The 25649-nt window shown below is 48.9% G+C and overlaps 1 protein-coding gene across 2 annotated transcripts in view; it reads left to right on the top strand.

Moving 5' to 3' along the window:
- The first annotated feature begins 488 nt into the window (after window positions 1-488).
- LOC135091994 (intermembrane lipid transfer protein VPS13B-like) overlaps window positions 489-25649 on the top strand; it is a 32611-nt gene continuing 7450 nt past the window's right edge. Inside the window, exons 1-37 of one of the 2 annotated variants that reach the window (XM_063990106.1) lie at window positions 489-617; window positions 1372-1486; window positions 1980-2157; window positions 2666-2768; window positions 3166-3347; window positions 3495-3598; window positions 4197-4458; window positions 4828-5000; window positions 5333-5533; window positions 5948-6131; window positions 6633-6750; window positions 7263-7405; window positions 7757-7929; window positions 8342-8536; window positions 9030-9180; window positions 9548-9682; window positions 10056-10904; window positions 11182-11321; window positions 11595-11747; window positions 12165-12381; window positions 13171-13402; window positions 13511-13777; window positions 14000-14481; window positions 14755-14917; window positions 15273-15509; window positions 15674-15959; window positions 16356-16531; window positions 16651-16847; window positions 16968-17108; window positions 17254-19145; window positions 19323-19832; window positions 20634-20771; window positions 21135-21284; window positions 21608-22436; window positions 22772-22963; window positions 23322-24713; window positions 24983-25153. In XM_063990106.1, the coding sequence (XP_063846176.1) occupies window positions 1400-1486; window positions 1980-2157; window positions 2666-2768; window positions 3166-3347; window positions 3495-3598; window positions 4197-4458; window positions 4828-5000; window positions 5333-5533; window positions 5948-6131; window positions 6633-6750; window positions 7263-7405; window positions 7757-7929; window positions 8342-8536; window positions 9030-9180; window positions 9548-9682; window positions 10056-10904; window positions 11182-11321; window positions 11595-11747; window positions 12165-12381; window positions 13171-13402; window positions 13511-13777; window positions 14000-14481; window positions 14755-14917; window positions 15273-15509; window positions 15674-15959; window positions 16356-16531; window positions 16651-16847; window positions 16968-17108; window positions 17254-19145; window positions 19323-19832; window positions 20634-20771; window positions 21135-21284; window positions 21608-22436; window positions 22772-22963; window positions 23322-24713; window positions 24983-25153 (11203 nt within the window). In that variant the 5' untranslated portion in view covers window positions 489-617; window positions 1372-1399. Of the gene's footprint in view, window positions 618-1371; window positions 1487-1979; window positions 2158-2665; window positions 2769-3165; window positions 3348-3494; window positions 3599-4196; window positions 4459-4827; window positions 5001-5332; window positions 5534-5947; window positions 6132-6632; window positions 6751-7262; window positions 7406-7756; window positions 7930-8341; window positions 8537-9029; window positions 9181-9547; window positions 9683-10055; window positions 10905-11181; window positions 11322-11594; window positions 11748-12164; window positions 12382-13170; window positions 13403-13510; window positions 13778-13999; window positions 14482-14754; window positions 14918-15272; window positions 15510-15673; window positions 15960-16355; window positions 16532-16650; window positions 16848-16967; window positions 17109-17253; window positions 19146-19322; window positions 19833-20633; window positions 20772-21134; window positions 21285-21607; window positions 22437-22771; window positions 22964-23318; window positions 24714-24982; window positions 25154-25649 lie in introns of both variants that reach the window. The other variant, XM_063990104.1, reaches the window with a different exon arrangement.

The raw sequence follows: 25649 nt of genomic DNA, 5'->3' as shown, positions 1-25649 counted from the left end.
GATCGAAATCGAGATGAAGACTTCTCTTCCGAGCGAGGGCACAGTGTATGGATGTGAATACAAGGAGTTACAGGTGGTCTGAGTCCCGCAGCAAACTGTGCCAGATGTGTGACATGGGAGAGGATGAGACGGTGGAACATGTGGTGCTGGAGTGTGTGAAGTATGCCAGAGACAGGAATGAGATGATGCAAGTGATACTGACTGAGTTAGGGCATGATAGGAATGAAAGAGTGGAGAAGGCAGGAAAGGAATGGATGGTGTTGTTGCTGGGACTGTGTAGAGAGGCGAATGAAAGGATGATTGAGGCGGTGAAAGAGTTTCTGGAGAGAATGTGGCGTACCAGATGTATGAACAATTAGGACAGAGGATGCTGTTCGTTTCTCTTTTTTTTTTTTTTTTTCCTTCTACAGGAGTTGCCGATCCAAAGGCTTGGCTCAGGAGTGATCCTGTGCCACCTGTACCATCAAGATCGAGATCAAGATCGAGTGACGTCACCATCAGCTGACGTCAAAGGTAAACAGTGGCGGCGGGAAGCTGAGGGAGGGAGGTGTTTGTGGCCCTTTGCACCTGTGAGAGTGTTATGAGGCCACTGACCGCTGGGAATAGAGAGCAGACGAGTGAGTGGGCATTCCTGCATGTCATTTATTTTTATTGATGGTGTATTGTTCCTTATTTAGTGAGATGAGACGAGGAACTCCAGGGAATGTTAAGAGTTTTGTTATTCATGGTATGTTCATGTTTATTTAATGGTATGAGAGATAGACTATTAGTACCAGTGTCTTTATGGTGAATCTTACCAACAGCTGCTTCTTATGTATTGTATTGCCGCCCCCCTCCAGGACAAGCAAGCTTGGGGCCCTGGCAGGAAGGAGAGGGGAGGCCAAAATAAACCAGATTTGAACACATCAAAAGTCTAAGGAGAAAACACAACTTTTGGGGAAGATTTCTATAAAACAGTCAACAAACAGAGAATATCCGCCTCTCATATCCCCGCTATCCTAACTATCCACATTATCCTAACTGGTAAAATTGCAGTTTAACACAATACATCCTATCTTCTTTTCTCTGTCGCCAACAAGCGTGGGGACACAGTGGGAAGGTGGGGTGTTAGGTGGGGGAAGCAAAATTATGCCAAATTTGGACATTCATGAAAACTAGGGAACTCTCCAACCTAACCTAACCTAACTCTGGAGCTTCACCCCCCCCCCTAGACATTCCCTTAAGGACACTAACCTAATCTAACCTGTGAGGCTTTACCCGCCCTTGGACACACCCCCTTAAGGGCACTAACCTAACCTAACCAACTTAATCTCTCACACTCTTTACCTTTGAATCTTGTGAGGTCTCTTGAAGAATCTCTCTGACCTGCAGGTCCCCAGAGGCTCGGAGGCTGGTAAGGATGCTGCGTATTGAGTCCTACATCACTCCCATCATCCTCAGCTATGTGGACAAGTACATCAAGAATCTTAAACCTGAGGACTCACAGGTAAGCAGTCTCTCTCTCTCTCTCTCTCTCTCTCTCTCTCTCTCTCTCTCTCTCTCTCTCTCTCTCTCTCTCTCTCTCTCTCTCTCTCTCTCTCTCTCTGTATTGAAACACCTAGTCTTTCATAGATAGAGATAAACAAAATGTGTATGTATGATAGCAGTGTGTGTGTGTGTGTGTGTGTGTGAGGATGGCCAGAAGGACACCAGCCTCACCCTTCCTCTGGGGTGCTCTGGGGTTGTGTGACGTGTGAAGCATGGCATTGACTTGTGTCCTGAAGGCTGCTGGTTCAGTGTTAACCTACAGCAGTGCCCTGGTAAGGGAGGTGGTGTCAGTGCATCTTAACAGCACTATAACCTAGTCAACTCCCTCAAAGTGTGGCTGTGAAGGTGCTTAAATTGTCCTGAAGGCTGTTAGTTCAGTCTTAACCTCACGTCAAGGGAGGTCATGTCAGAGAGCCCCATAAAAGCACCATAACCCAGTCCATTCCCTCCAGGTGTCACTGTGGGGAGGTGATGCTGTATTCAACAACCTGGACCTTCGCCTGGAGGTGCTGGAACAGGAGCTGCGTCTGCCCTTCTCCTTCGTCAACGGGCACATCCATGAGCTTCGCATCCATGTGCCCTGGACCAAGCTCACCTCCGAGCCCATTGTCATCACCATCAACACCATCGGTAGGTCGCGGTGCATCCTTCCGTGTGTGCTGTAGTGGCTGGAACTGTTGAAGTGAAACAGGGAGTGTGTGTGGTACAGGCAAGTGGTGGGTTATGTGCTATAATGGAATTTGGATTTAATAGTAATAATCTTGGGGGACAAAATAATAAAACCACACATTCAAATATAAATAAAAAGATAATTTGAAATGTACAGCCCATCCTAATATATGAACTTTCAATTTGCAAGTTTTTTTTTCAAGCATAACTCCTTCAAAAAACTCACCGCACCTTTACAACTCAAACCAAAAATAAGTATGGAAGGATGGAACCTAACCTAACCTAACCATTTTTTAATTAACATAACCACTTCCTAAAATTCAACACATCTTTACAACCTCAAACCAAAAATAATTATGGAAGGATGGAACCTAACCTAACCATTTTGGAAGGATGGAAGGTTTGATAATTCACACACACAGTCCTAGCACACAGCCACACCTCACACCCTGCCTTGCCACACCCTCAGAGTGCATCCTGAAGCTGAAGGGAGGAGAGGCAGCAGGGTCAGAGTCTTCCAGTCACAGCGGGGCAGGGGCGAAGTCTGGTGATGTCAGGAGGAGGCAGAAGAGGTGAGAGTCTAAGCTGTTTTGGATGTCACTTTGGTCTTTTTCTGATTTTTTTAGCTGCAGTATTGGCTTTTAGTTAGTCAGGTCATGTTTTTAATGTCTTATTTGCTCTCTATACTGTATTTTAGTCTCAATCATGTCTTTTCAGTCTCCCAATCATGTTTTTTTCTGTTTCTTGGGGCCCCTACATCATTTTAGTCAATTAATCATATTTTTTTGTGTTTATTTTGGCTCCCTATATCATTTTAGTCAGTCAATCATGTCTTCAGTCTTTTTTGGGCTTATACTATATCATCATCAGTCATGTCTTTCTATCTTTTCATTTTAGACAAGTCACATAATTTTCTGTGTTTTTCAGCCCCTAAACTTAATTTCCAATCCCACCACGTCACCCCCACAGACAGGACCTGGAGGTGCCAACGAGCTACGTGCAGGGGCTCATCAACCGCATCATCAACAATGTCTGCGTTGTCTGCAATAACGTCGTCCTTAAATATGTGGAGGATGATATCGTTCTCTCCATCAATGTGAAGACGCTGGAGTTTCGTTCAGTCGACGGGCGATGGACCCCTGCCTTCATTGGTGAGGCTGGGGAGTGTTGGAGCTTTGCAATATTAAGGTTGTCTAGGTTTTCTTATGTGTGTGGTCTTCCTGTCTCTCATGAGTGTCCATCTGTGTGTTATAAGGCGTGTTAAGATAGAGATGGTGGTAATGATGCAATATTTTCAGATTTAACAGCAGAAGACCTCATTCTCCGTAACCTGGCCACCCTCACAGACCTCACAGTGTGTCTGGACAAGAGGAACGCCTCTGGGAAGATTGAGAACTACCAGGTAAACATTGCCATTTGTCATTGAAATTGCTTGGGACACTGGCAATTGAATATTATTACTGTCAGAGAGGGAGTGAGAGAGAACACATAATAGAAGTGAACACAGAAGATGACCTAACATTTAAACCAAGTCTGGCGGTCCACTCACAGTTTCTATCTGTACAAAGCCTCAACTAGCAGATTATAACAAGACCAGGGGGGAAGGGTTGGACAAAGGAAACACGTAACACAATAGAAGCGAATACAGAAAACGCCGAACTTTCAAGCCCAGCCCTCCCATCTACTGCCGGTCTCTGTATAAAGCCTGATTCTAACAAGATCAGGAGAGAGAAAGAAAAAAACACACAGCACAGTAGAGATCTTATATACCAGGCCGGCAATCTTATACATGGTGGCCTAGACAAAACACTACACATTCACACACTCACTCACTCACCCACCCACCATTCACACTCTCAGCCCTGTCAGCCACTGGTGGAAAGGAACAGCCACATGGACCACCATACACCCGATAAGCTTAGGCATTGCACAGCTGGCCACTGAAGAATCAAAGCAAAAAATACCTAACATCTTGACCAAGCCTTTCTCTTTCCTCACAGGAGCCTTTGATGTACCGATGCTCCCTGTCCTGCCGAGTGGTGAGGCAGTTCGAATCCGTCAACTCCATTCAGCCGCTGTGCACTCGCTATGATGTCTTTTGCCCTCAGCTCCACTTCAGCCTCTCCGACACACAGCTGCCCATGTTCCTCAGACTCCTGCAGCTGTCCCTTGCACTCTACTACGGGGAGCTGGGCACTGCAGGCGACCTAGAGCAGACTCCCGGTGTGCCCTTGAAAGACGCAGATGGGAAGCTCATTGATGGTAGGCAGTAATGCAGGTCTTGGGTCTGTTTTGGTGTGTTTTGAGGGGGTCTTTAAGTAGGTTTTGTTTGTTTTTGTAGGCTTGTTTTCTTTGTTTTTATGTTTTCCCTTTTTTTCTGTTTTTTTTTTTTTTTTTTTTTGTTATTTCTTTGATTTCTCGTTTTATGTGCTTGTCATTTTTTTCTTTTTGTTTTTGTCATTTTCTTGCATATCATTTTATTTTTCTTTGTTAGGCATCCTTTTTATATTGTTTTCCCTGCTTCTCATTCAGCTTTCATTTATTTGATAGTTATTTATTCATTTATTTTATCTTATTTATTTATTTTTTTTCTCACACTTCACCCTTGACCCGTCACGGTTGGTGCCGCAGACCCGTCCCTGGAGGAGGGGTCGTGGTCATCCTGGGCGTGGTCCCTCGGCTCTGCGCTGCTGCCAGTGTACTGGGAGGACGATGAGGAGCACACCCTGTCCGCCCACCGCCATCGCCTCCACAAGACACTCCACATGGGCATCTATGTGGAGACTGCCACCTGGACCTTTAAAGTTAGTGTTTGGTGAATTTGTGTATTTATTTGTTGTTTATTTTCATACTTGTGGACTTGTGGTCATTGTTTGGTGGGTGTCTGTATGTGTATATGTATTGTTTATTTTCATACTTGGGCATTTGATGTTAGCGTTTGTGTGTCATTCATATATAAGTAACAGGATAAACCAACATCGTTCATAAACCACATTGATTCCCACCGATTAACAGAACAGACCTAAATAAACCCACACACAAACCAAGCCACATTCATTCCCAACAAGAAACAGAACAAAAACCACCTTAAACAAACAATTACACCTCTTAAACCACTGTCATCCCCCTCCAACAGCTGACAGAATCCGTGCAAGACAGTGGGTATTTCGGCCCAACCAAGATGCATTTTACTCCCTTCCTTCGCGTGGAGCACCAGGGCAGCTTTGTGACGGTGGTGGTGAGGGGCATGGAGGCCAGCAATGTACAGCTTGGCATATCCTCCCTCACTGTGGATCCTGTGGGCTTCTGTATCTGTGGCATTGCTGATATACAGGAGGTGAGTGGTGGTGTGGTGTGGTGAGAGGTCAGGTGAGGTGTAGTGAAGTAAGGTGAGGAAGTTGGTGGTGATGTGCTGTGGTGGTGTAATGAGGGGATATGTTGTGGTGATGTGGTGAAGAGAAGCAGTAAATCAAGTGTTCTTTCTCAGGTATTAGCAAGAATGTGGTTTGGTGTTGTCGTTAGCATGCTTGAATGGATAAATACATCCTTTTAACTAATGCAAAAAAAATATGGCAAATTTTGAATAACAAGACTATAAAATAACACCTTTTCATAATGTAAATATGTATAAGGTATTTTAACCATACAGCATACACGATAAAACTTTTCCTACTCTTTCGATCAAAGAACACTTCCTTCTGTCAACACATCATAAAACAAAACATTTACCTGCACCAACATTCACACACAGGGAAGCGTTTCCGGCACACAGGAGCAGAGTGTGGCAGTGCAGGGGTCGCCATCCTTCCTGACAGTGGGACAGGAGGGGCAGGAATACTTGGCCCACTCCCTGTTTGACCCCCAGGTGCTGATGGAGTCACAAGAGCTCTGGGACTACAAATATTCCTGGGACAGACACACCAAGGAAGCCACAGGTAGGATGGGCTGGGAATCAGTGGACGTCTTATGTACACTCTGATTTATTTACCTTTGTGACTGAGATTTATAGAAGGCAATATCTCAGGTGAAAAATGCAGGTGATGCTCTTAACAACTTAGGATTTTCATTATCTAATATTACATGTGTGTGAGTGAGTGAGGACTTCCTCATTATCTAATATTATGTGTGTGTGTGTGTGGTACTTTGTCTTGGTCAGCCTGTGTGTGATTGCCAGCCTGGTATAGAGATAGATAGATAGATCTCCTCTTTGCCCATATTCCAGAGTATTCACTTAACATGAACATTACAATGATACGAGTGCCTCATAATCAAGGCTTGGTGATTGGAATCCGTACAAATTGATACTCTTCACATGGTTATGCTGTTCTGAAGTTGCCTTTTCTAGTAGTGATGAGAATACATAGAAATAAATACACTTCACATAGTTATGCTATTCTGAAGTTTCCTTTTCTTTCAAGTTAATCTCACTCCCACAGAGGCCAACCTGCTGGCGAGGACAGGAGCCGTGGCAATGGATTACTTTTACCTGATGGAGCTGCCCACGGACTTCAGCAGTGAAAAGCTGTCAGAGATTAGCAGTGACCTTGAGTACAGGTGGGGCCTATGTTAGACACACCCTTCCAGTCTTCAGTGGCTTGTAACTGTTCATGTGGCACTAGAGACTAACATATCACTAAGACTGTCACTGCCAACACCCTCCCAGCCTTCAGTGCCTTGTGATAGTGTTCATATGGCACTAGAGACAAACATATCACCCAGACTGTCACTGCTAACACTCTTCTTGTCTTCAGTGCCTTGTGACAATGTTCATGTGGCACTAGAGACTAACATATCACTCAGACTGTCACTGCTAACACTCTCCCAGTCTTCAGTGCCATGTGACTGCTCTTATGGCACCAAAACTTATCGTATCACCCAGACTGTCACTGCTAACACTCTCCCAGTCTTCAGTGCCATGTGACTGCTCTTATGGCACCAAAACTTATCATATCACCCAGACTGTCACTGCGAACACTCCCCCAGTCTTCAGTGCCTTGTTCATGTACCACCAAACACAGCAAGCTTTCATCTTTCACTCACCGTCACACTTAACCCTCCTCCTGCAGCAACCTGAACGAGAGGGCACTGTGTCGCATGGTGGTCGGGGCTTGTGAAGTCAACATCTCCTCAGGCTTCTATCACAGGCTGGAGGCAGTGAGTCACAGCCTGGCCCAGCATGACTACCCACCCTACGCCAGCCCACCTAACCGTGAGTCACTGTCTTGTCACCTTTTCCTCCTTATGTTCTTGTTTATTTGTGTTTATTTCACCAGATGCTCTCATAAGAAATAAAGAAATCCTTTGGTGTGTATTCCTTCAGTGTATATTCTGCATTCTTTGTATATTACCAGTAGTTTTAGCTCATCAGTCTGTCGAAAGTGTGTGGTTAATACCCCATAAAGTGCGGGCAGGAGCACTTTCTCTTCACCACCAAGGGCCAAGGGGTGTGAATGAGTGTGAATGAGAAAGATGTATACCCTGTCTTGGCTACCCACCCTTGGTATATGTATGTATGTATGTATGTGTTTTAGCTCCCATGACAGCCTTGCCATATCCACAGAGGAGCCCCCAGGACCCCTCCCGACACCCAGTGAGGAGGAGGTGGCGGTGCTGGAGGCCAACACTCCCACCCGCTGCTACCTGCTGACACTGATGGAGCCGCTGGTGGTGGTGCACACAGCCCAGCACTCGGCCATCAATATGAGGAATGTTGTCAGTGCTAAGAGGAGGAAGGTGTGTGTGTGTGTGTGTGTGTGTGTGTGTGTGTGTGTGTGTGTGTGTGTGTGTGTGTGTGTAGTTGTGTTTATCTAGCTTCTCTTTCTCTGTCTGCATTTTTGTTTTTCCTTTTGTGTGTGTGTGTGTGTGTGTGTGTGTGTGTGTGTGTGTGTGTGTGTGTGTGTGTGTGTGTGTGTGTGTGTACTAGTTATGTTTATCTAGCTTCTGTTTCTCTGTTTGTATTTATTTAGTTTTTTCTCTAGTGTGTATGTGTGTATGCATACTCAACTACAAAATACCATACAAAAATTCAAATAAAAACCAAATGAGCATATCCTTGATTACGTTGCCCTGTGGAGAAACTGTGACAAGTTTTCATGTTGTACTATATTTTAACTCTCTCCTCTCTCTCTCCATCCACACCCCACAGAAAAACAGAAAGGCTTGTGGGGAAATGTGCATGGCGAGGGTGCTTCCGGTTCCCCGCGTCCAAGTCAAACTGTCACGTCTGGATCTGGAGTGGACAAGACCCATGTACCCCAAACGTCTGGTGTCTGCCGCCTGCACCCTGCGTCCCCCGTCCCCCGCCATGCTGCACAACTGCCACGCACACCTCACTGTCACTGTACGTTGCTCTGTGTGTGTGTGTGTGTGTGTGTGTGTGTGTGTGTCTCTAATCAGTTGTTGCTGCCTAGTTAGGGTTCATGGGATTTGAGTCAAGTTCTTGGTTTGTTTTGTTTTGTTTGCCTTGTTTGTTTATCGAGTTATTGTTTTGCCTAGTTGGGGTGGGCAGGAATTGAGTAAGTTTATTTTATTTTTTGGTCTCCTTTCTAGTGATGAGAATGAGAATTAATTGATGATAATGGCAGAGGTGGTAGTAATATTGATGATCCTACCTCTACAAGACTCTGATTATAAGTTTTAATGAATCTTGTGATGAGGATAAGAAGCAAATGATAATAATGACAGAGGTGGTAATGATGTTGATTCTTCCCTGTAAAATATTCCAGTTATAAGCTTGAATAGGTCTTGTGATGAGGATGACACTTTAACAACAACAACAGCAACAACAACAACAACAACAACAACAACCTCCTTACCCTCCCTTCTCCCCGCAGGCCCACAATCTTTGCCTGAGTCTGCAGTACCAAGCCAGCAGCGTCACCCTTCTTCATGGCTTCTCCCCTTCCCTGTACTACAAAAGCCTGCTGCTGCCTCTCTACTGGTCCTCCCCTCACCAGCCACGTGATGAGTACTTTCTGCAGGCTGGTGAGTCAGGACCTGTGTGGCGTCTCTCTGCCTGGCCTGTGTGTGTGTGTGTGTGTGTGTGTGTGTTGGGAGAGTAAAGGGTTGTCTTGTGGTTTTGAAGGGTTAAAAAGGTGAGGTTTGAGTAGAAATGGAAAAGGAAATGCTTGTACTTCAAGTGAATCTGTTTTTTTATTTATTTCTTTATTTGATCTGATTTGTTGATTTATTTCTTTTAGTGACTTCTTTGAGTGTAGAGGCAAGTCTTGTGTCTTTGAAGTGTTGAAAAGTTACTCATTAAAAGCTGGAGTTTAAGTGGAAATATAAAAGATATATGTATTTATCCATCTATTTTTTAAGCATCCACCTTGTTATATGCAATCCATTCCAGATGCCTTGAGTGTGGAGGCAAGCGCACCACAACTGCAGCTGCTGGTGTGGCTGGGGCGGTCCTGGTGTGAGGAGCATCCACAGCCCCAGTTGCTCCACCAAGACTCGCTGGTGGAGGACGCTCTCTCTGCCCGCAGTGAGTCCTGTCATCTGTTCTTTTGTCTTCAGCCTGTCACTAGTTTCAGTTTACTCTCACTGTTGTTGTTGCAAGGTGGTCGTTTGGTGCTGAAGTGGCAGGTACTCAGGTGATGAGGGCTTCATCAAGTGGTCATCAAACCAGGAAGGCCTCACTTCATAAAGGCTCCTGGTTGCTTGGGTCACACGTCATGATGCCCTGAAAACTTGCTCTTCAAAATGTCTGTAGATGTCTTGACTACTGGCTTAGTGAAATGAGCATGTGAATCCCCCACACCATCATAACGTTAACCATCCCACTCACCCACATCCACCCATTTCCACCTCATCTGCTGTCTCCCTGCTGTGCCTGAATGCAGTGTGGTATGTTACAGGGCTGCCAGTGGTGGCAGTGAGGGTGCATAAAGTGGAAGCCAAGACCTGTGACACGCCGTCTCTGCGGGGTGGCATGGCCACTCTCGGCAGCATGACAGTGGGTCTGCGCCGGCCTCACGGGGAGCTGCTGTGCCTCCTGGTGTCTGGCCCGGAGGACAAGCCAGGGCTGGAGGTGCTACTGCCGGAGACTGTCTCTGTGTCGGACAAACTCGTCAAGGTCGCCTTCCAGTTCCCCAAAGACGACTGTGATGAGAGCGTCCCCAGGATCCTGACAGTGGGCATGAAGAAGACGGCCTTCCTGCTGGACCCACAGCTGGTGCAGTGGCTCAAGTATTCCCCAAGGAAGGTGGACAATGAGGCACTCACTGACATGGTATTCCTCAAGAAGATCTCGGAGGTGCGTGGCGTCGGCCCGGTGCAGCTGAAGCAGTCCGAAACAGAGTCTGAGGTGACGAAGGTCGAGTCCTCAACAGCGACACTCTCTGAGGCCAAGACAGAGAGCAGGGGCCTCCTCCATGTGCCCCAGGAGCTGCAGGACGCCCCACACAAGTCATGGAAGGAGAGGTTCGTGTGGTGGTACCCTGTCCTGAGTCGCCTGCTGGTGCACATTGACCTGGACTCTGCCACGGTGTTCCTACCAACCACGCCACTCGGCATTGCATCCGAGTCTGGCCTGGTGAACGCCGTGCACCGGACCTACCTCACCCGCAGCGAACGGGCTGCCCTGGGGGACACCCTGGTGCTGTGCCTGCCTCACGTCCTGCTCCACAACGCTGCACAGAAACAGTCGCTGCTGCACAATGTCCACGACGTGCCTGTCATCCTGCCGGGGGAGATCTGGGCTACAGGTAATGATGGAACACTCTCCCCATTTGTTGTCAGAGGCCCCAGATTAGCAACATTGTCAAGTTAGTGTCTCTTTGTTCATCTGATAAATTAACTCTGAAGCGGCTTCTCTTGAATATGAAGGAGGCTACTTGAGGCATCACAACTAATAGAAAAGTCTATTTATTTCTTACTTAAAAGATGTTACTAAAATAGGATTCCATTACATGTGTCTGTGTGTGTGTGTGTGTGTGTGTTTTAGTTCATCTCATCATGCATCAATGTTCCCCTGCCCTTCAGAACGAGACAAGTTGCCGTGGTCTCTTAACCTGGGCAGCTTCAGCATCTACACCCTGCACGGGGCAGGCCAACACGTCAAGCTGCCTGTGCTCAAGCCAGTCAACACCACCGCCACACTCGCCATCACCACCAAGTACCAGGTCACTACTAAGTCTTCATAACTCACCAGAACACAGTCATTTCTTAACAATTTGGAAGGGACTAAAGTGTTTGCTTCCTGTTTTCATCCTTAGTAATGTTTTAGAAATTAACCACAGTGAGAGTGTGTGTGTGTGTGTGTGTGTGTGTGTGTGTTTCTCTATCTTTCAGAAAACAGTAATTCCCTTGCAGTTTTGAAGGGATTAGAGTCTTAAGTTCTGTTTCTACTCTTAGTAATACCTCAAGGGTTAACCAGTGCGTGTGTTCCTCCACAGGGCCCCTCTCTTAGTCAACTCGGGCTTGTGATCCACACTGACATGTCTCCCCTGGACTTCTGTGGCAGCCGCAGTCAGGTAGTGAGTCATGCCACGGTGGTGGAGAGCCTGCTGGGGCTGGCTGCACACTTCATGAGAGGATCCCCGGACCTGGTGAGCCATGAGGACACACACACACACAAACACACACACACTGACACTAATTATCTGATTTCTTTGTTGCCACAGTTTGAGTTTAACCAAAAACCTAGAGATAGATTTTGTGTGGATTATTACGGATGTATTTAATCAATCAGACAAATTGGAATGTAAGAATATTGATTTATATGGTTTTCAGAGTTACACACTCAATAGTTTTATCCTTCATTTGGATTTATAAATGCCGGATTCTTGTTTATGAATGGACATCTCGTAAACTACCAGAAAGATATAGAAAAGTATATTAGGTGGAAGCATTTCAAGCCCTACATTTGACACTAATCCACAAATAAATTTCTAGTAACATAACTCATTTATAAACTGCAACCCACTTGTAAACCAAACTTTTGTCCTCTCTCTGTCATCCTGCAGGCAGATTCCAAGTCATCCACACCCATCCCCCAAGCCACCATCCCTGAAGCCTCCTCGCAGCCCAACCAGGTGATGTCCCCGCCACCTCCACCTCCGCCACAGTCCCAGACCCACCACACAACACCCCCCAAGCCCCTGCAGCACAGCGGCTCTGACCCCAACACTCTACTGGTAACGGAGGTGGAGGAGATAGAGGACGAGAGAAGTAAAAGTGTGGGTGCGTATATTGTTTACACTTAGCATGCTTCAGTTTGTCTATAAACTTGATATTACTTAGATATAATTGCTCAGTTGCCCCAAGTAGTAATGTTATGTTCTGATAAGTGTATTAAGTCAAATATTTGTTCATGATTGGGTTCTTAAGCAGTATATTAAGTGTTTTTAGTGAGTAAACCTTTGTATCCTCCTGAGGCCCCCCCATATGCAGTGCTAGATGATCCTGTGTTATTGTGGTTTCTAATACAAATCAATTACATAACCCATACTAGAGTTATAAGTGTTACCTTCTTTTTCAACACCCAGATCCTCGTCACTCAACACCATTCCTACACAGTTTACACAATGGTGCTGTGACTCCTAAAACACATCATTAATAAACATTAGATTGTCTTTTCAACACCCAAACCCTTGCCACTCATTTTCCTGTCTACACAGCACAAGATAACATTAAGATGTTCTGACACTTAAAACACATCATTACTAAACAGTAGATCACCTTTTTCAACACTCAAACCCTCGCCACATATCTGTCAAACTCTGGAATCCCTGCCTGCTTCTGTATGTCCTCCTTCCTTTGACTTCAGTTCATTCAAGAAGATTTCAAGACACTTATCCTCCAATTTTGGATGACTCTTTTGACCTTTTGTTTGGGACTGGCACCTCAGTGGGTCTTGATTTTTTGTTCTTTTGTTGCCCTAAGCCAGTGCCCCTCCTGACTAAATAAATGCCCTTTTTCACACAGTAGCCAGTGATAACCTTAAACTAATCACTGTGACCTCATCTGCAGTACACGTGGTGAGTGAGATGGAGGCACAGACCAGCAGCACTCCCCTGGTGACGGCCTGGGTGCAGTGGACGGTGGCGCGTGTGTCGGCCTCCCTGTACGCCAGAGAGGCTGGGGAGATGAGGAAGCTAAGGGCCGAAATGGAGGACCTGACTATGGCTCTTGATCTCCACCAAGTGTACTCCAAAGTGAAGGCCAAAGTGACAGCATTCAGCATCATGCACTTCACTAAAGGGTGTGTCTTTGTCCTTTGTAATGCAATAGTGTGCTGTATTTTTTTATTATTATTATCATCTCACTTTTCACATGAATATATTGCCAACCATCCATTTGTCCCCGTCAGGAGCAACAGCTGGGTGGCTGGGGAGCATGAGGGTGTGGTGATGACCTGCGGCGACCAGTTGACCCGAGACGTGAAGGTCATTAACCCTCGCAGTGGCACTGTTGATCCCCACCACCACCACCACCACCATGGCACCAAGACACCCAGCACCTCAGCAGAGCAGCCCAAGCCACACGGGTTCCTCTCCCTCACCTTCACCACGGCGCTGTGCAAGAACATTCACTCCAGCTGGAACAACCTGATCAAGAAGCACATGAGTGACGAGAGGTGAGGCTTTGCTGTAGAGAGATGTCCTTCTGTGTTCTGGTCTCTGTAGCTGGTCAGACTAGCTTGCTCTCCCCTGTAAGAAGCTGAGATGTGAGGCAGTGTCTGTTGGTGCATGAGATGATAGTTGTCAGATGTCTATCCCTTGTCAGTCAGGATCAGTTCTTGTAAATGTGTGTTGCTCCAGTGTACAAGTCAGTAGTTGGTTTCTTGTGTCCCACGCAGGTGTCTGCCCCGAGTGGGTATGCCAGACCACTACCTCAGCGAGATAGACGTTCGGGTCCAACCCTTCGACTGTGTGTGCTTCCCTGCATCCCTGCACATCTTTGCCTCTGTGTATGAGCCATGGCTGCAGCTGCACCTCCCCAAGCAGCTCACCCACACCGGTGGGAATGTGGCCAAGGAACCCCTGGGCATGAACATCAACAACCACACCCTTCCACTGGTCTACCTCCACACTGAGAGCATCCGTGTTCTGCTCCCCGCCCGTGACACCTCCAGTGAGGACCCCTCCATCCACAACATGTTCCTCCTCCAGCTGGACTCCGTGGTGGTCACTCCACAGGTGGACAACCCACTCTCCCGCATCATGATCCGCCCCGACATCTTCCAGCTGGCGGAGCGGGCCAGGATCCTCGGCATCCCTGGCTCGGAGGTAGAGGACCGGCAGTACCAGATTGACGTGCTGGGCTTGAGTGCCAGTACAGGTGGGTGTGCTGCTTGTCAGGTGGCAGTGTGGCATTTGGCATCACTGGTGGAGCCTTGTGAGGGGATGGATTAAAACTTACCCAGCTTATCCTGTACCTGAGTCATGAATCACACCCACACTAAGGCCATGACATTAGCCAAGCAACTTACCAGAATATTCATAAACCCTAAGACTTAGCAGCATATTAGAAGCTCATAACACAAATTGACGTGATGGAATAAAACTTACCCAGCTTATTCTGTACATAACTCCTAGATGTTACTCTCTGCAGGGTCATGGCATCAGCTGGTGTGCATGAAGGGGGGACGGCCTCGCAGCTCGTCTGGGGAGCGGCTTGGGGTGATGGGGGAGAACCCGGCCCTGGAATGGAACAATTATGACCCCATGCTAGACAACAAGAATACTGATGTTGTGTTGCATCCATTCCTGGCCAGGTAAATGATTCTCTCTCTCTCTCTCTCTCTCTCTCTCTCTCTCTCTCTCTCTCTCTCTCTCTCTCTCTCTCTCTCTCTCTCTCTCCCTCTCCCTCTCCCTCTCTCTCTCTCTCTCTCTCTCTCTCACTCTGTTTCTGTGTCTCTTGCCGTTTATTTCTTTCCCTTTCTCACTCTGTCTCTCTGTCTCTCACTCTCTCTCTGTTTTTGTCTGCCTCGTCTCTCTCTGTCTCTCTTTCTCTCTCTATCTCTATCTCACTTTGTTTCTGTGTGTCTTTCTCCCTCTCATTGTTTCTCTGTCTTTCTCTCCCTCTCTCACTCTGTCTCTTTCTGCCCCTAACTCATCCTCCCCCCTCAGGTTTGACAGCCGGGTAATTGCAGCGCCAGCCATCGTGTTCCGAGGGGCTGGGGGCAAGGAAGAGGAAGAGAACCCAGGAAGAGAAGCAATTGTTGGTGAAGAGGTGGCAGGGGGAGCATCACGCAGTATTCTAGTGGCAGGTCATTCCTTAGAGGTCAACGCAACTTCAGACATTGACCTGCACCTGAGCCTCCCACAGGTCGCCCTCCTGCAGGATATCGTGCAGGATACCACCAGGTGAGGACACAAGGCTGGGTGTTCTGATCATACATACAGGACACTCTTACACTTCTCCCTCTCTCCCTTACTCCCTCAGTCCTTTTCTTTCAGTCCAGCAGGCACACTTAATCATACATACATATATACCCTAATGTTCCGTCCTCTTCCCTTCCCTCCCCCAGTCTGATCAGCGAAATGGTAGCACGTGGGTGGCAGGGTGGCAGGACAAGGCAGTCACAGGATATGGCAGACAGCGGCGTGGACTGCGACATTTCCTCAGTGGAGCTTGCCAAGGGTGGACTAGTGGGCCTGCGAGGAAGCACCACCACCACCACTACTGCATCCACCACCACCACCACTGTGAGCCGCTCCTTTGTACCCTTGGAGCTGCTTATCACTGGAGGGAAGATCACGGCAAGTGTGTTCGACCGTGGTGTGCTGGAGGACGGACAGAGGATGAGTGTCAAGGTGAGTGTGGGTTTGCTTGGCTGGTTTATTTGAGTCTCTGGTTCAATTATCACTTCTCTTATCTCATGCCTTTATATTCCTGCCTTCCTTTGTTTTGAATTCTGAATCTACCTATCTATCTTTATACCTATTTACATATCCTCTCTGTCTCCTCGTCTCCTATCTCTCCATGCCCTTATGCTCCTAATTTCCTTTCTTTTCATTCCTTAATCTATCCATCCATCTATCCATCTATCTATCCATCTACAATGTGATGTGTTCTCCCATCTTCTCATCATCTCTTATCTCTTACACACACACATCAACACTCGTGAATGAATTGCCTCTCTATCCTTCAATCTATCTCTCTTTCATCATCATCTCCCACACACATGAAGGCATTGCTGTGTATGGCAGGGGTGGCAGAGGAGTAAACTGGAGCAGCGGGCAAGGAAGAGAGAGAGGGAGCTGGTGGCAGAGGCAGCGTCCACCGAGAGTGAACCATCCCCTCGTAGGCTACCGCACCACCGCCACCGCCACCCTGCCGGGGACACCAATTCAGAGTCGCCCTCAGAAAAGGAGATCGAGGATGGGTGAGTGTGTTTGACTGTAGTGACCTTTATTTTTGTCTGTTTGGCATTTCTTTCAGCCGTTTTGTTGCCCTAAGCTGGATCCCATTGTACATATAAAAGAAAAGTCTCTCCTTGGACAGCTATGAGGGTTCGGAGGAAGGGTCAGTGTGTGAGGGAGGAGGTGTCAACCCACAGCAGCCTCGCATCCTCCCCCTGCTGTACGTGGTGGTGTCACAGCCTCACGCCTTTCTCTCCTGCCAGCCTCTCAAGCAGAAACTCGATATCTCCTGCTTCAATTTCATCCTTCGTAGCGTCCTCAAAGGTTTCTCGGTGAAAGGTGAGACATTTTCCTATTGTCTTATTAATTTTGAACCCTTAATCTGTCTATAAACTCATCTATCTATGCCTATATCCACTTGTCTGTTGTGATATGGTGTGTGTTCTCTCATCTCTTCAGCCAGTGAGGTAAAGCAGCTGCCGTGTCCTGAGGATTACTCAACATCGTGGCTGGAGACCAAACCAGGAGACCCACACCCCAAGACTGGCATACCACCCGCCCTCCTTGTCATCTCCGCCACAGACTTCCTCCACAAGCCAGGTAATGGTGACAGTGGCGAGGTGAAGTGGCAGGTGATTGTTTTACTATATGCATGTAAACTTCCTATCATATCCTTCCCTTCACCATGAACTACTTGTAATCAGCATGCAAGCCTTCCCTCACCTCTGCTCCCTCCCCTTCCCAGGCTGCATCAGTGTGGAGGTGGGCCGACCTGTGCGGTTCTTTCTGAGTGAGAGTCGGTGGCAGCAGGTGAACCACGTGTTCAGCTGTCTGAAGAAGGTGCTGCCTGATGCTGTGCTGGGAACAGGCACAAGTGGGCCCAGCTCCCCTCTGGCTGACAAGAAGCCCCACACCCCAGAGCTTTCCTCTCCTGAGAGGCTGAGGCAGGCCCTGGTGAAGCTGGACAGCATCTCCTTCGTCACCAGCCAGATCGTCGTGAACTGGGAGGTGGTGAAGGAGCACAAGGCCAAGAGTGAGGTGCACAGCAGCGTCTCCGCCCTCAAGTTCTGCATTGCCACGTCCAGGAAGCGTTCGCCTGCCACCCAGGGCCAGGAGGCCAGGCCAGACTTCATCTCAGAAATCACAGCTACGGTGGACATCTCTGACCTACAGCTGAAGACGGTGTACCACTCCCAGAAGCTGCAGCCATTCCTGCGGCCGTGGACGGTGGCGGGGGAGTTCAAGCTACTGTGGCTGCAGTGGAGCACCCAGCCCTACGTGGAGGTGCGCGTGGACACGGAGATCCTAACAGTGGACTTGGGGCCCGAGCACCTCTTCTGCTTCATGGACATGTACAACCATGTGCTACCCTTCCTGCAGGCGGGGGCTGAGGGGCAGCCCGCAGGGCAGCAGTGGCACGCCCCGGCCAGGGAGGAGCACCAGCATGACATCCTGTACCAGGACGACCTGCGGGCCGGCATCTTCCAGTATGTGAGCCTGGCCCTGGAGGACCCCAAGCCCTACCAGGTGGTGTTTGACAAGATGGCCGGCACCATGGTGTGGTGCTACCCTGAGCCACGTACCCTCACGCGGGTGGACATCTACCCGGTGCCCTTCGTGGCCGCCTCAGAGTACAGCAGCATGGGTGAGGCAGACACCAAGGAGCAGGTGCTGTGCGCCCTGCAGTACTTTGACTCTTTGCGGGACACCTTCATCACCTACCGCCAGTTCCAGCTCTCAGAGTCCAAGTTCTGCCAGCTGGACTTGCCCAGCTTCTACGAGAAGCAACACATCGCCGTCTCCTCCACCTGGAGGGTCTGCATTGACTTCTCCGAGGATGACAGCAACTCCGGCGATGGCCGCATTGTGGTGTCCCCGGGGGCGCTAGCAGCCTGCATGCGGGTGGACTCCATGTTTTCTGTGGACCTGCTGCCCCGCACGCAGGCCGTAGTCAACTTGGGGCAGGTGCAGGTCACACTGCTGAGCCACCTGGCGCTGACGGGCAAGAAGCTGCCAAGGGCGCTGCGCTTCTTCACCTATGACAGGCTGGCACCAGAGGAGCAGCCGTTCCTCACCCTGACGCTGGAGAATGCCTTCCTGCGGGGCTACGTGTGGGCGGAGGCGCTGCACACACAGGCCGGTGGGTCGGTGCGCATGGATGTGCTGAGCTACTCCTTCCTGACCAACAGCTGCCTGCTGGAGCCCACCTTCCTGGAGGGCAGCGTGGTGCGGCAGGAGGCAGAGGGCCCAGACAAGCCTGCCTGCGTGGACTCGGTGGTCACGGTGAAGCCAATGTTCGTCCACGTGAACCAGTCTGTGATCCACACTCTCAACGTGGCGCAGGAGGGCTGGCTGCAGGTCTCAGAGACAGTGGGCGATGTGGCTGGCGGCCCCAACACCAACCTGGTCAAGAAGTCCCCCATGATCTTCATGACCAACTACCTCATCTGCAACGACACCCTGGAGACGATCAGGTTCGGCCAGGTGGGCACGGAGGAGAGCATCCTGCTGGCCTCCCGCAGCCTGCACCTCTACTGCTGGAGGAGCCACAAACTGCCCCCGAGGCTGCAAGCGTGTGTGGAGGGTGGCAAGTGGAAGTGGTGTGACCCCTTTTCCCTTGAATCTGAAGGGCCGCAGGTAACCATTCATTTCCTTTGCTTCCTGTGTAGTTGTTGTAAGTATCACACTTGCCATTAATTCACCTTTCAGACTCTCACAGCATTGCAGTATTTCCCACATAGCATCACATTTCACAGGCATCCCACATGTAGCACAGTCCATCACACTGCCCCCTCACAGCATCCCCTCACACAGGTCCACACCATCCACCACGAGGGACGTCACTTCCACTTCCTGGTGTCGGTGGAGCGCTTGTCCCCAACACAGAAGCTCATCACCTTCTCTGGCCTGCTCTCCATTGCCAACTGCCTCACGGAAGACCTGGAGTTCCGTGTTGTTGAGACGACCACCAAGGACAAGGACTCCCCCAAACACACAGGGACCCACGCACTTCGCAGCCGGTTTGTGGCGCCCTCGTATGTGGGAGACGCTCATGGGGTGAGGGTGAGGCTGATGGGAAGTCCTACTGTGTGGTCAGGGGAGATTCCTTTATCCTACGAGCGCACCAAGGACTCTGTGTTGGTCAAGATCCCTCTCAAGGTGAAAGGAGAGAGCATCTTGACCTGGTGTCGGGTGCTGAGGCAGAGGATTGGTGGTGTGTGGCGGCTCCTGGTGGTGTTCAGTCCACAGTACATGGTGCGTTCTCACCTCCCCCGCCCACTCATCCTGCACCTCACCACCCCCTCGGACAATACCACAATGCAGGTGAGACTGAGGGAAGAGGTGTGGTTATTGTCAGACTCTTTTGTTAGATCAGCTATGCCAGGAAGATTTACAGGATTTTTGTCTCTGTAAGTGAGTGGAGGGGTAACTTAAGTAAACTGAAGGTATGAACATCTATTATTAATACTAGAAGGGATGTTAATGATTTATATGTTGTAATTAAGATCTTGAAGTTGTGGTGTTACATGTAGTTGACATGTAATGACTAGGAATGAGATAGGGAAAAGAATGACTAAAGGTAAAGGAATCTGTTAATTAATACAAGAAGGGACATGAGTGAGTTATATTTAGAGATGAAAATGCACAAGACACGATATTTAATGGTTATGTAATGATGTAGAAAGAAGGAAAGGGAAAAATAATCACTTCTTTCTATGATTATTTATGCCGAAGACTTGTTACGAAATCAGAGAAACAAAACGTGAGTAAGGGAAAATAAAGATAGCTCATTGGTGTGTTGACATGAAAATACACAAGATATGTAGATGTAGGAATAAGGAAAAGGAAAAAAATGAATCACTCCACTCATCTATAATTACTTGTGAGGAAATCATACCAACGAAACACAAAAGTGAGAGAAAATAAAGACTTGAGAAAAATAGAAACAAAACACAAAAGTAAGAAGAAATAAAGATTTAAGAAAACAGAAACAAAACACAAGAGAAAATAAAAACTTTAAAAAATACAAACAAAACACAAAAGAGAAAATAAAAACTTAAGAAAAAAATACAAACAAAAAACAGAAGTAAGGAAAAATAAAAACGACTCATATGTGTATTACAGGTGGTGGTGAAGGGCCGCGGTAACACCCACACCCTGCACTGTGATGGCGCAGCAGCGCATCACCTCACCTTCCAGCTGAACCCGGAGTTTGAGGTGTCCAGCCCCCCCATCCCTCTCACCCGCAGCATGTCTGACCAGGTACTGTAGCAAGCTGGTTTTAGTGTGGCTCTTCGGCACTTAGTTTGTACAGGTTAGGTTAGGCTCTTTGGTAGCAGGCTAGGTTAGGTTAGGCTCTTGGTACTAGGTTATATAGATTCTGAGGTAAGTACTGAAGCAGGGTGGTTGTGATGTAGTCTCAAGTACGTAGCTTATACAGGTTAAGTTAGGCTAGGTTAAGTTAGGCTCTTCAATTCCTAATTTGTACAGGTGGATGTAATGTGGTCCTTGGGTATTATTCTTAAACTTATTGCTATCTTCCCCTCCTTTCCTTTCTCCGTGTTCTTCCTCCTCTTCCTCCTTGGCTGCGATATACTAAACTGGCGCACCTCGCTGGGTCCTCAGATCAGGCTGTCACAGTGCCAGGAGGCGGTGGACATCTCCCATTGCCTGCACCAGCTTTTTGAGGGGCCCGAGGATCGCTGGCCCTACATTGACTCCACTAACTTCATGGGCGATGTGCTCTTTGCTGACCAGCCCAAGATTGACCTCCAGGTAATGTGGTGAAGGTGGCTGCTGCAGGAGGTGGTGCTGTGGCTTGTTGTGGCCTGTTGTGGCTTGTTGTGACTTGTGACCTCTCAGATTGCTTTTTTTTAGTCATGGAATTATTGCTTAAGTATCTTTTGTTTATTATATTGTCTGCTCCCAACTGTGTCTTAGAATTTTATGTTTTCTATTGCAATTTTATCCATAAAGCTTCAAGGGAAAAAATTCAAGAAAGAAAGGTCTCTTCATCATCTCTCCTTCAAAAGAAAGAGTACAGAAGAGAAGCCAGTTGAGGTTTAGAGATGTTTGCATGTGTGTGTGTGTTTCCACAGGTGGGCTTCTCAGCGCTACACCCCTTCTGCAACACCCTGGTGGTGGACATCAGGCCGTGGGCGCTGCTGGTTAACCACACAGGGGTGGAGGTGATCCTGCAGGAGGCTGACGCACAGAGCTGCTGGTTTGTGCCTCCCGGGGCAGTCTTTGCTCCCCCCAAGCTGGAGGGACTGTTCACCATTGGCTTGACAGAGAACGAACAGCACTTCCACACCTCCCCACTGCAGCTGTCAAAGGAGGACCGCTGGTACAGCCTGAAGTTTGAGGGGCGGATACCTCGGCAGGGCTACACGTGCCTGCGCATCCCCACGCAGGACAAGGTGTTCTTCATGACACTGCTGTCCAGGTACGAGGAGAACATACAGGTGATGCACCTCCTGCCGACGTACTCCATTGCCAACAACACCTCGGAGGCCCTCACTGTGCGCTCCATGTATGTCTATGCTGGGGAGAACAAGATACAGCTCCCAGTCTCCCTCCCAGCACTGCCCCTTGCCCCGAAAGCCAGCGCCGGGGACATGGTGGAGACACCCCTGCTGCTGTGGCACATTCTCAGGGACGCTGGGGTGTCCAGCTCAGACGAGGAACTTTGCTGTGTCCAGATAGGGCAGAGTGGGTACCAGGCACATCCCATCGTGGTGCAGGACATGCCCACTGACCAACGCCGGACCTTCACCCTCCCCAGTAGGAGCAGCATGGCACCAGTATTAAACCGTTCCTTTCTGCTGACCTACCACAAGCACCAGGGGCAGGTCAAGATGGTGGTGCAGGAGGACCCGGCACCCCAGATGGTGATTCACAACAACACCAGTGCTCTGCTGATTCTTGGTGAGTCTGAGTCTTGGCTTGCATTGTAGTGGCTTATTGCCTTCATAACTCTTTCATGTTTTTTTTTGTGAGGTTTTTATGCATTAATTTAAACTTGCTTTTGAACGGTTATCTCTAAGGAATGGAATCTTGAGTGGAACTTTTGTTGAGCAAGTTTGTGACTCTCAACCTGAATCCATCTTAAATAAGTCCATCTATATACTAGGCCGGCAACCCCACACAAGGCAGCCAAGACAAAGTACTACTCACACACACATCCTTCACACTCAGCCATGTCGGTCCTTGCTGGAAAGGAATATAAAGAAAAAAAATGAAAAATAATTATCTTGTTCTAGGTCAGAGTTCCCCTAAGGAGGAAGGCATCATGGAGGAAGAGCTGGACACCTTTGCCGCCATGCCCTCAGTGCCGCCGTGCAAGTCTGTCCACTACACCTTCCCCTACGTGTCCCAGAGGTTCCCCGAGATCCTGTCCAGCACTGTCACCTTCCCTCGCCTCCATTTCTCCCAGCCAGACATCCTCAATAATGGTGGGGAAGGAAGGCTGTGTTTTGGCTTCATGTTTTCTTTTGTTTTCTGTATTTTCCTTTTTTTTTTTTCCTTTTTTTTTCTCTTTCCTTGTCTGTTCTGTTTTGTTGTCTAGATTTTATTTTATTTTTTTCGGTCTTTCTATTCAGTCAGTTCTATTCTCATTTGCCTCTTGTTTCTTGTGATTTCCTGTTTTTTTTGTTGGTTTTCCATCATATATGTTCATTCTATAAATTTTATTGTGGAGTTTCTGTAATTTTTTTACAAAGCTCCATTTTCCCCATCAGACACATTAACTCAATGTAAACCCTTCATTAGTGTTACTGTGGGAAACTGAGGCACACAATCCTTGGCCAGCAGAGACAGAGGAGGTGCTGTGGAGCCAGGGCGTGGACATCCAGCAGCAGTACGACCAGTTTGTCAGCATCCCGGGCCACGGCGACGTCAAGGTGAGGATGGAGCGTGTGGGTCACACCTCACATGTCTTCATTGACCCAGTAAGCCGCGTGGAGGTGTCGGCGAGGGACATCCGCAGCAGGATAGCGGCCGAACCCTCCAAGGGCCGCGTGGCCACCTCCACCAACAAGGGCCGGGCCATCAAGGAGAAGGAAGGCGTCATGCTGGAGATGGAGAATGCCGCTCTGCCTGAGCCGCAGGATGAGACAAGCAGCAAGGAAGGGACGGCTGGAGAGGAGGAGGGCACCCCTGAGGTGGTGGCCCCCGAGGTGGTTCCTGCCAGGAAGGAGGAGGCAGAGAAGACGACGACTGTGGTGTACTGTGCCTTCATGTGCACGCAGGTGGTGCTGGTGCTGAAGGACGACGTGAGCGACCAGGAGAACATTTCCGAGATCCTGCGGGTGACTCTGGACAACTTCATTGTGAGCCTGAGGCCAAAGATTGACCTGACGGAAAAGCTGCGTGCACTGGACTACCGCGTCAAGGAGCAGGTGGAGGTAGTGCTGTTCGTGGGGGACGTCCAGATAGACAACCAGCTGCACATCTGTGGCAAGTACGATTTCCCGGTGATACTGATCCGGCAGGACCCCAATTCTGCCCCCCGGCTGTCCCCACTGGACCCCATAGAGAGGGCAATACAGATCTCCCACAACAACGCACTGTTCACCCTCACCCTGGTCCTGGAGCAGCTGCCCACCAGAAACTGCCTCCACTCGGTCCATATCCGCCTCAAGCCCATTGTGCTGTACGCTGAGGATGCCGTGTTCTACTCCCTCATGGACATCCTCTCCTCCTTCCTGCCACTGCCCAGGCAGAAGGTCCGGGATGTGCGGGAGCGGCGGGAAGACGAGGAGGAGGCCCTGCCGGTCGTCATGAGGATGCCAGAACATATCCTGGCCATATCGGACGCCATGACGCGGCCGGTCCACATTTCCAGTCTGACAGTGGAGCCGGTCTCCCTCCTGCTCAGTGTGCATGCCTCCGTCAAGATCTACGTGGCGCTGGACCGCTCCCCGCTCCACTTCGGCCAATTCCAGCGCTCCGAGGTGCTGACCACCAGCTACAGCCTGGGCCACAGCCTGGCTATGCACTACCTCTCGGGGGCACTCATGAGGGCCGGCTGGGTGGTGGGGTCCCTGGACCTCCTTGGGAACCCTGGAGGATTTGCCCGAACAGTTGGGTCGGGCGTGAGGGACTTTGTGCAGCTGCCATACGAGGGCATCCTGCAGGGTCCCTGGGCCTTCATTGCTGGTGTGACACACGGCTCCCTCTCCTTGGTGAAACACCTTACTGCAGGTACTGTGCCACTGTGGCAGTCATACTTGTCTGCCTCTCTGCATGTCTGTAGTCAAGAGTGTTTTTTTATGATGGAAATGAGTTCAAACAATCAGAAATCAGTGTTTTTGTCTTTTGGCTCGTTAGGAGTTGTCACAGCAAAGGAGTTAGTCGAGATGCCAGAAAGGAGCCACACTTCCTGCAGCATCCCTCAGGTGGCAGGAGAGAAGTGGCCACACAGAGGAGCAGCAGTCCAGGTCAGTGCACTAATCCTGTGGTGTCTCCCGCAGGCACGGTGGTGTCCCTGACCAATCTGGCCAGCTCGGTGGCCCGCAACATGGAGCGCCTCTCCCTGGATGAAGACCACGCCCGCCGCAGCGAGGCCAGCCGACGGGACCACCCAGCTGGCTTGGTGCAGGGCCTCACGCAGGGACTGTCTGCCTTCGGGATCTCCATTCTGGGTGAGAGTCATGGTGCAGCACTGACACTCAGGAGTATTAATGGCATTCTCTCCTGAGCCTTTTAGAATATTTCACAAGAGCAGTTTTCTATGATAAGAAGCATTTTTCACTCATCTTACTTTATTGATTCTATTTTTTCAGCATTGTGTAACATTCTTTGGTGCTTCTTATACATGAAAAGAAAGTCATATTTGCACTAAAAAACACTTTTAAATCCATGAATGCAGGAGAGTCTCCTCAGCTCACTTGCACCACAAAAATTACAGCCATTAAATCAGTCTTACACTTCCTAAAACACAAAGCTTCATCACAAACATGGAACACTTTTTATTCTTCCTTTTTTATGTAAGATGGTCACAGGACAGGGGAAACAAAAGCAGCAAAAAAAAGGCCCACTGAGGTGCCAGTCCCAAAACCTCCTGAAAGAGTTCAAGTCACAGGAAGGAGGAAATACAGAACCAGGCAGGGAGTTCCAGCGTTTACCTTGCCCTTCCTT

The sequence above is a fragment of the Scylla paramamosain genome, chromosome 39, assembly GCF_035594125.1.
Source record: "Scylla paramamosain isolate STU-SP2022 chromosome 39, ASM3559412v1, whole genome shotgun sequence".
Lineage (NCBI taxonomy): Eukaryota > Metazoa > Arthropoda > Malacostraca > Decapoda > Portunidae > Scylla > Scylla paramamosain.
The sequence above is the reverse complement of the archived record's forward strand: the minus strand, read 5'-3'. Positions and strand labels throughout refer to the sequence as shown.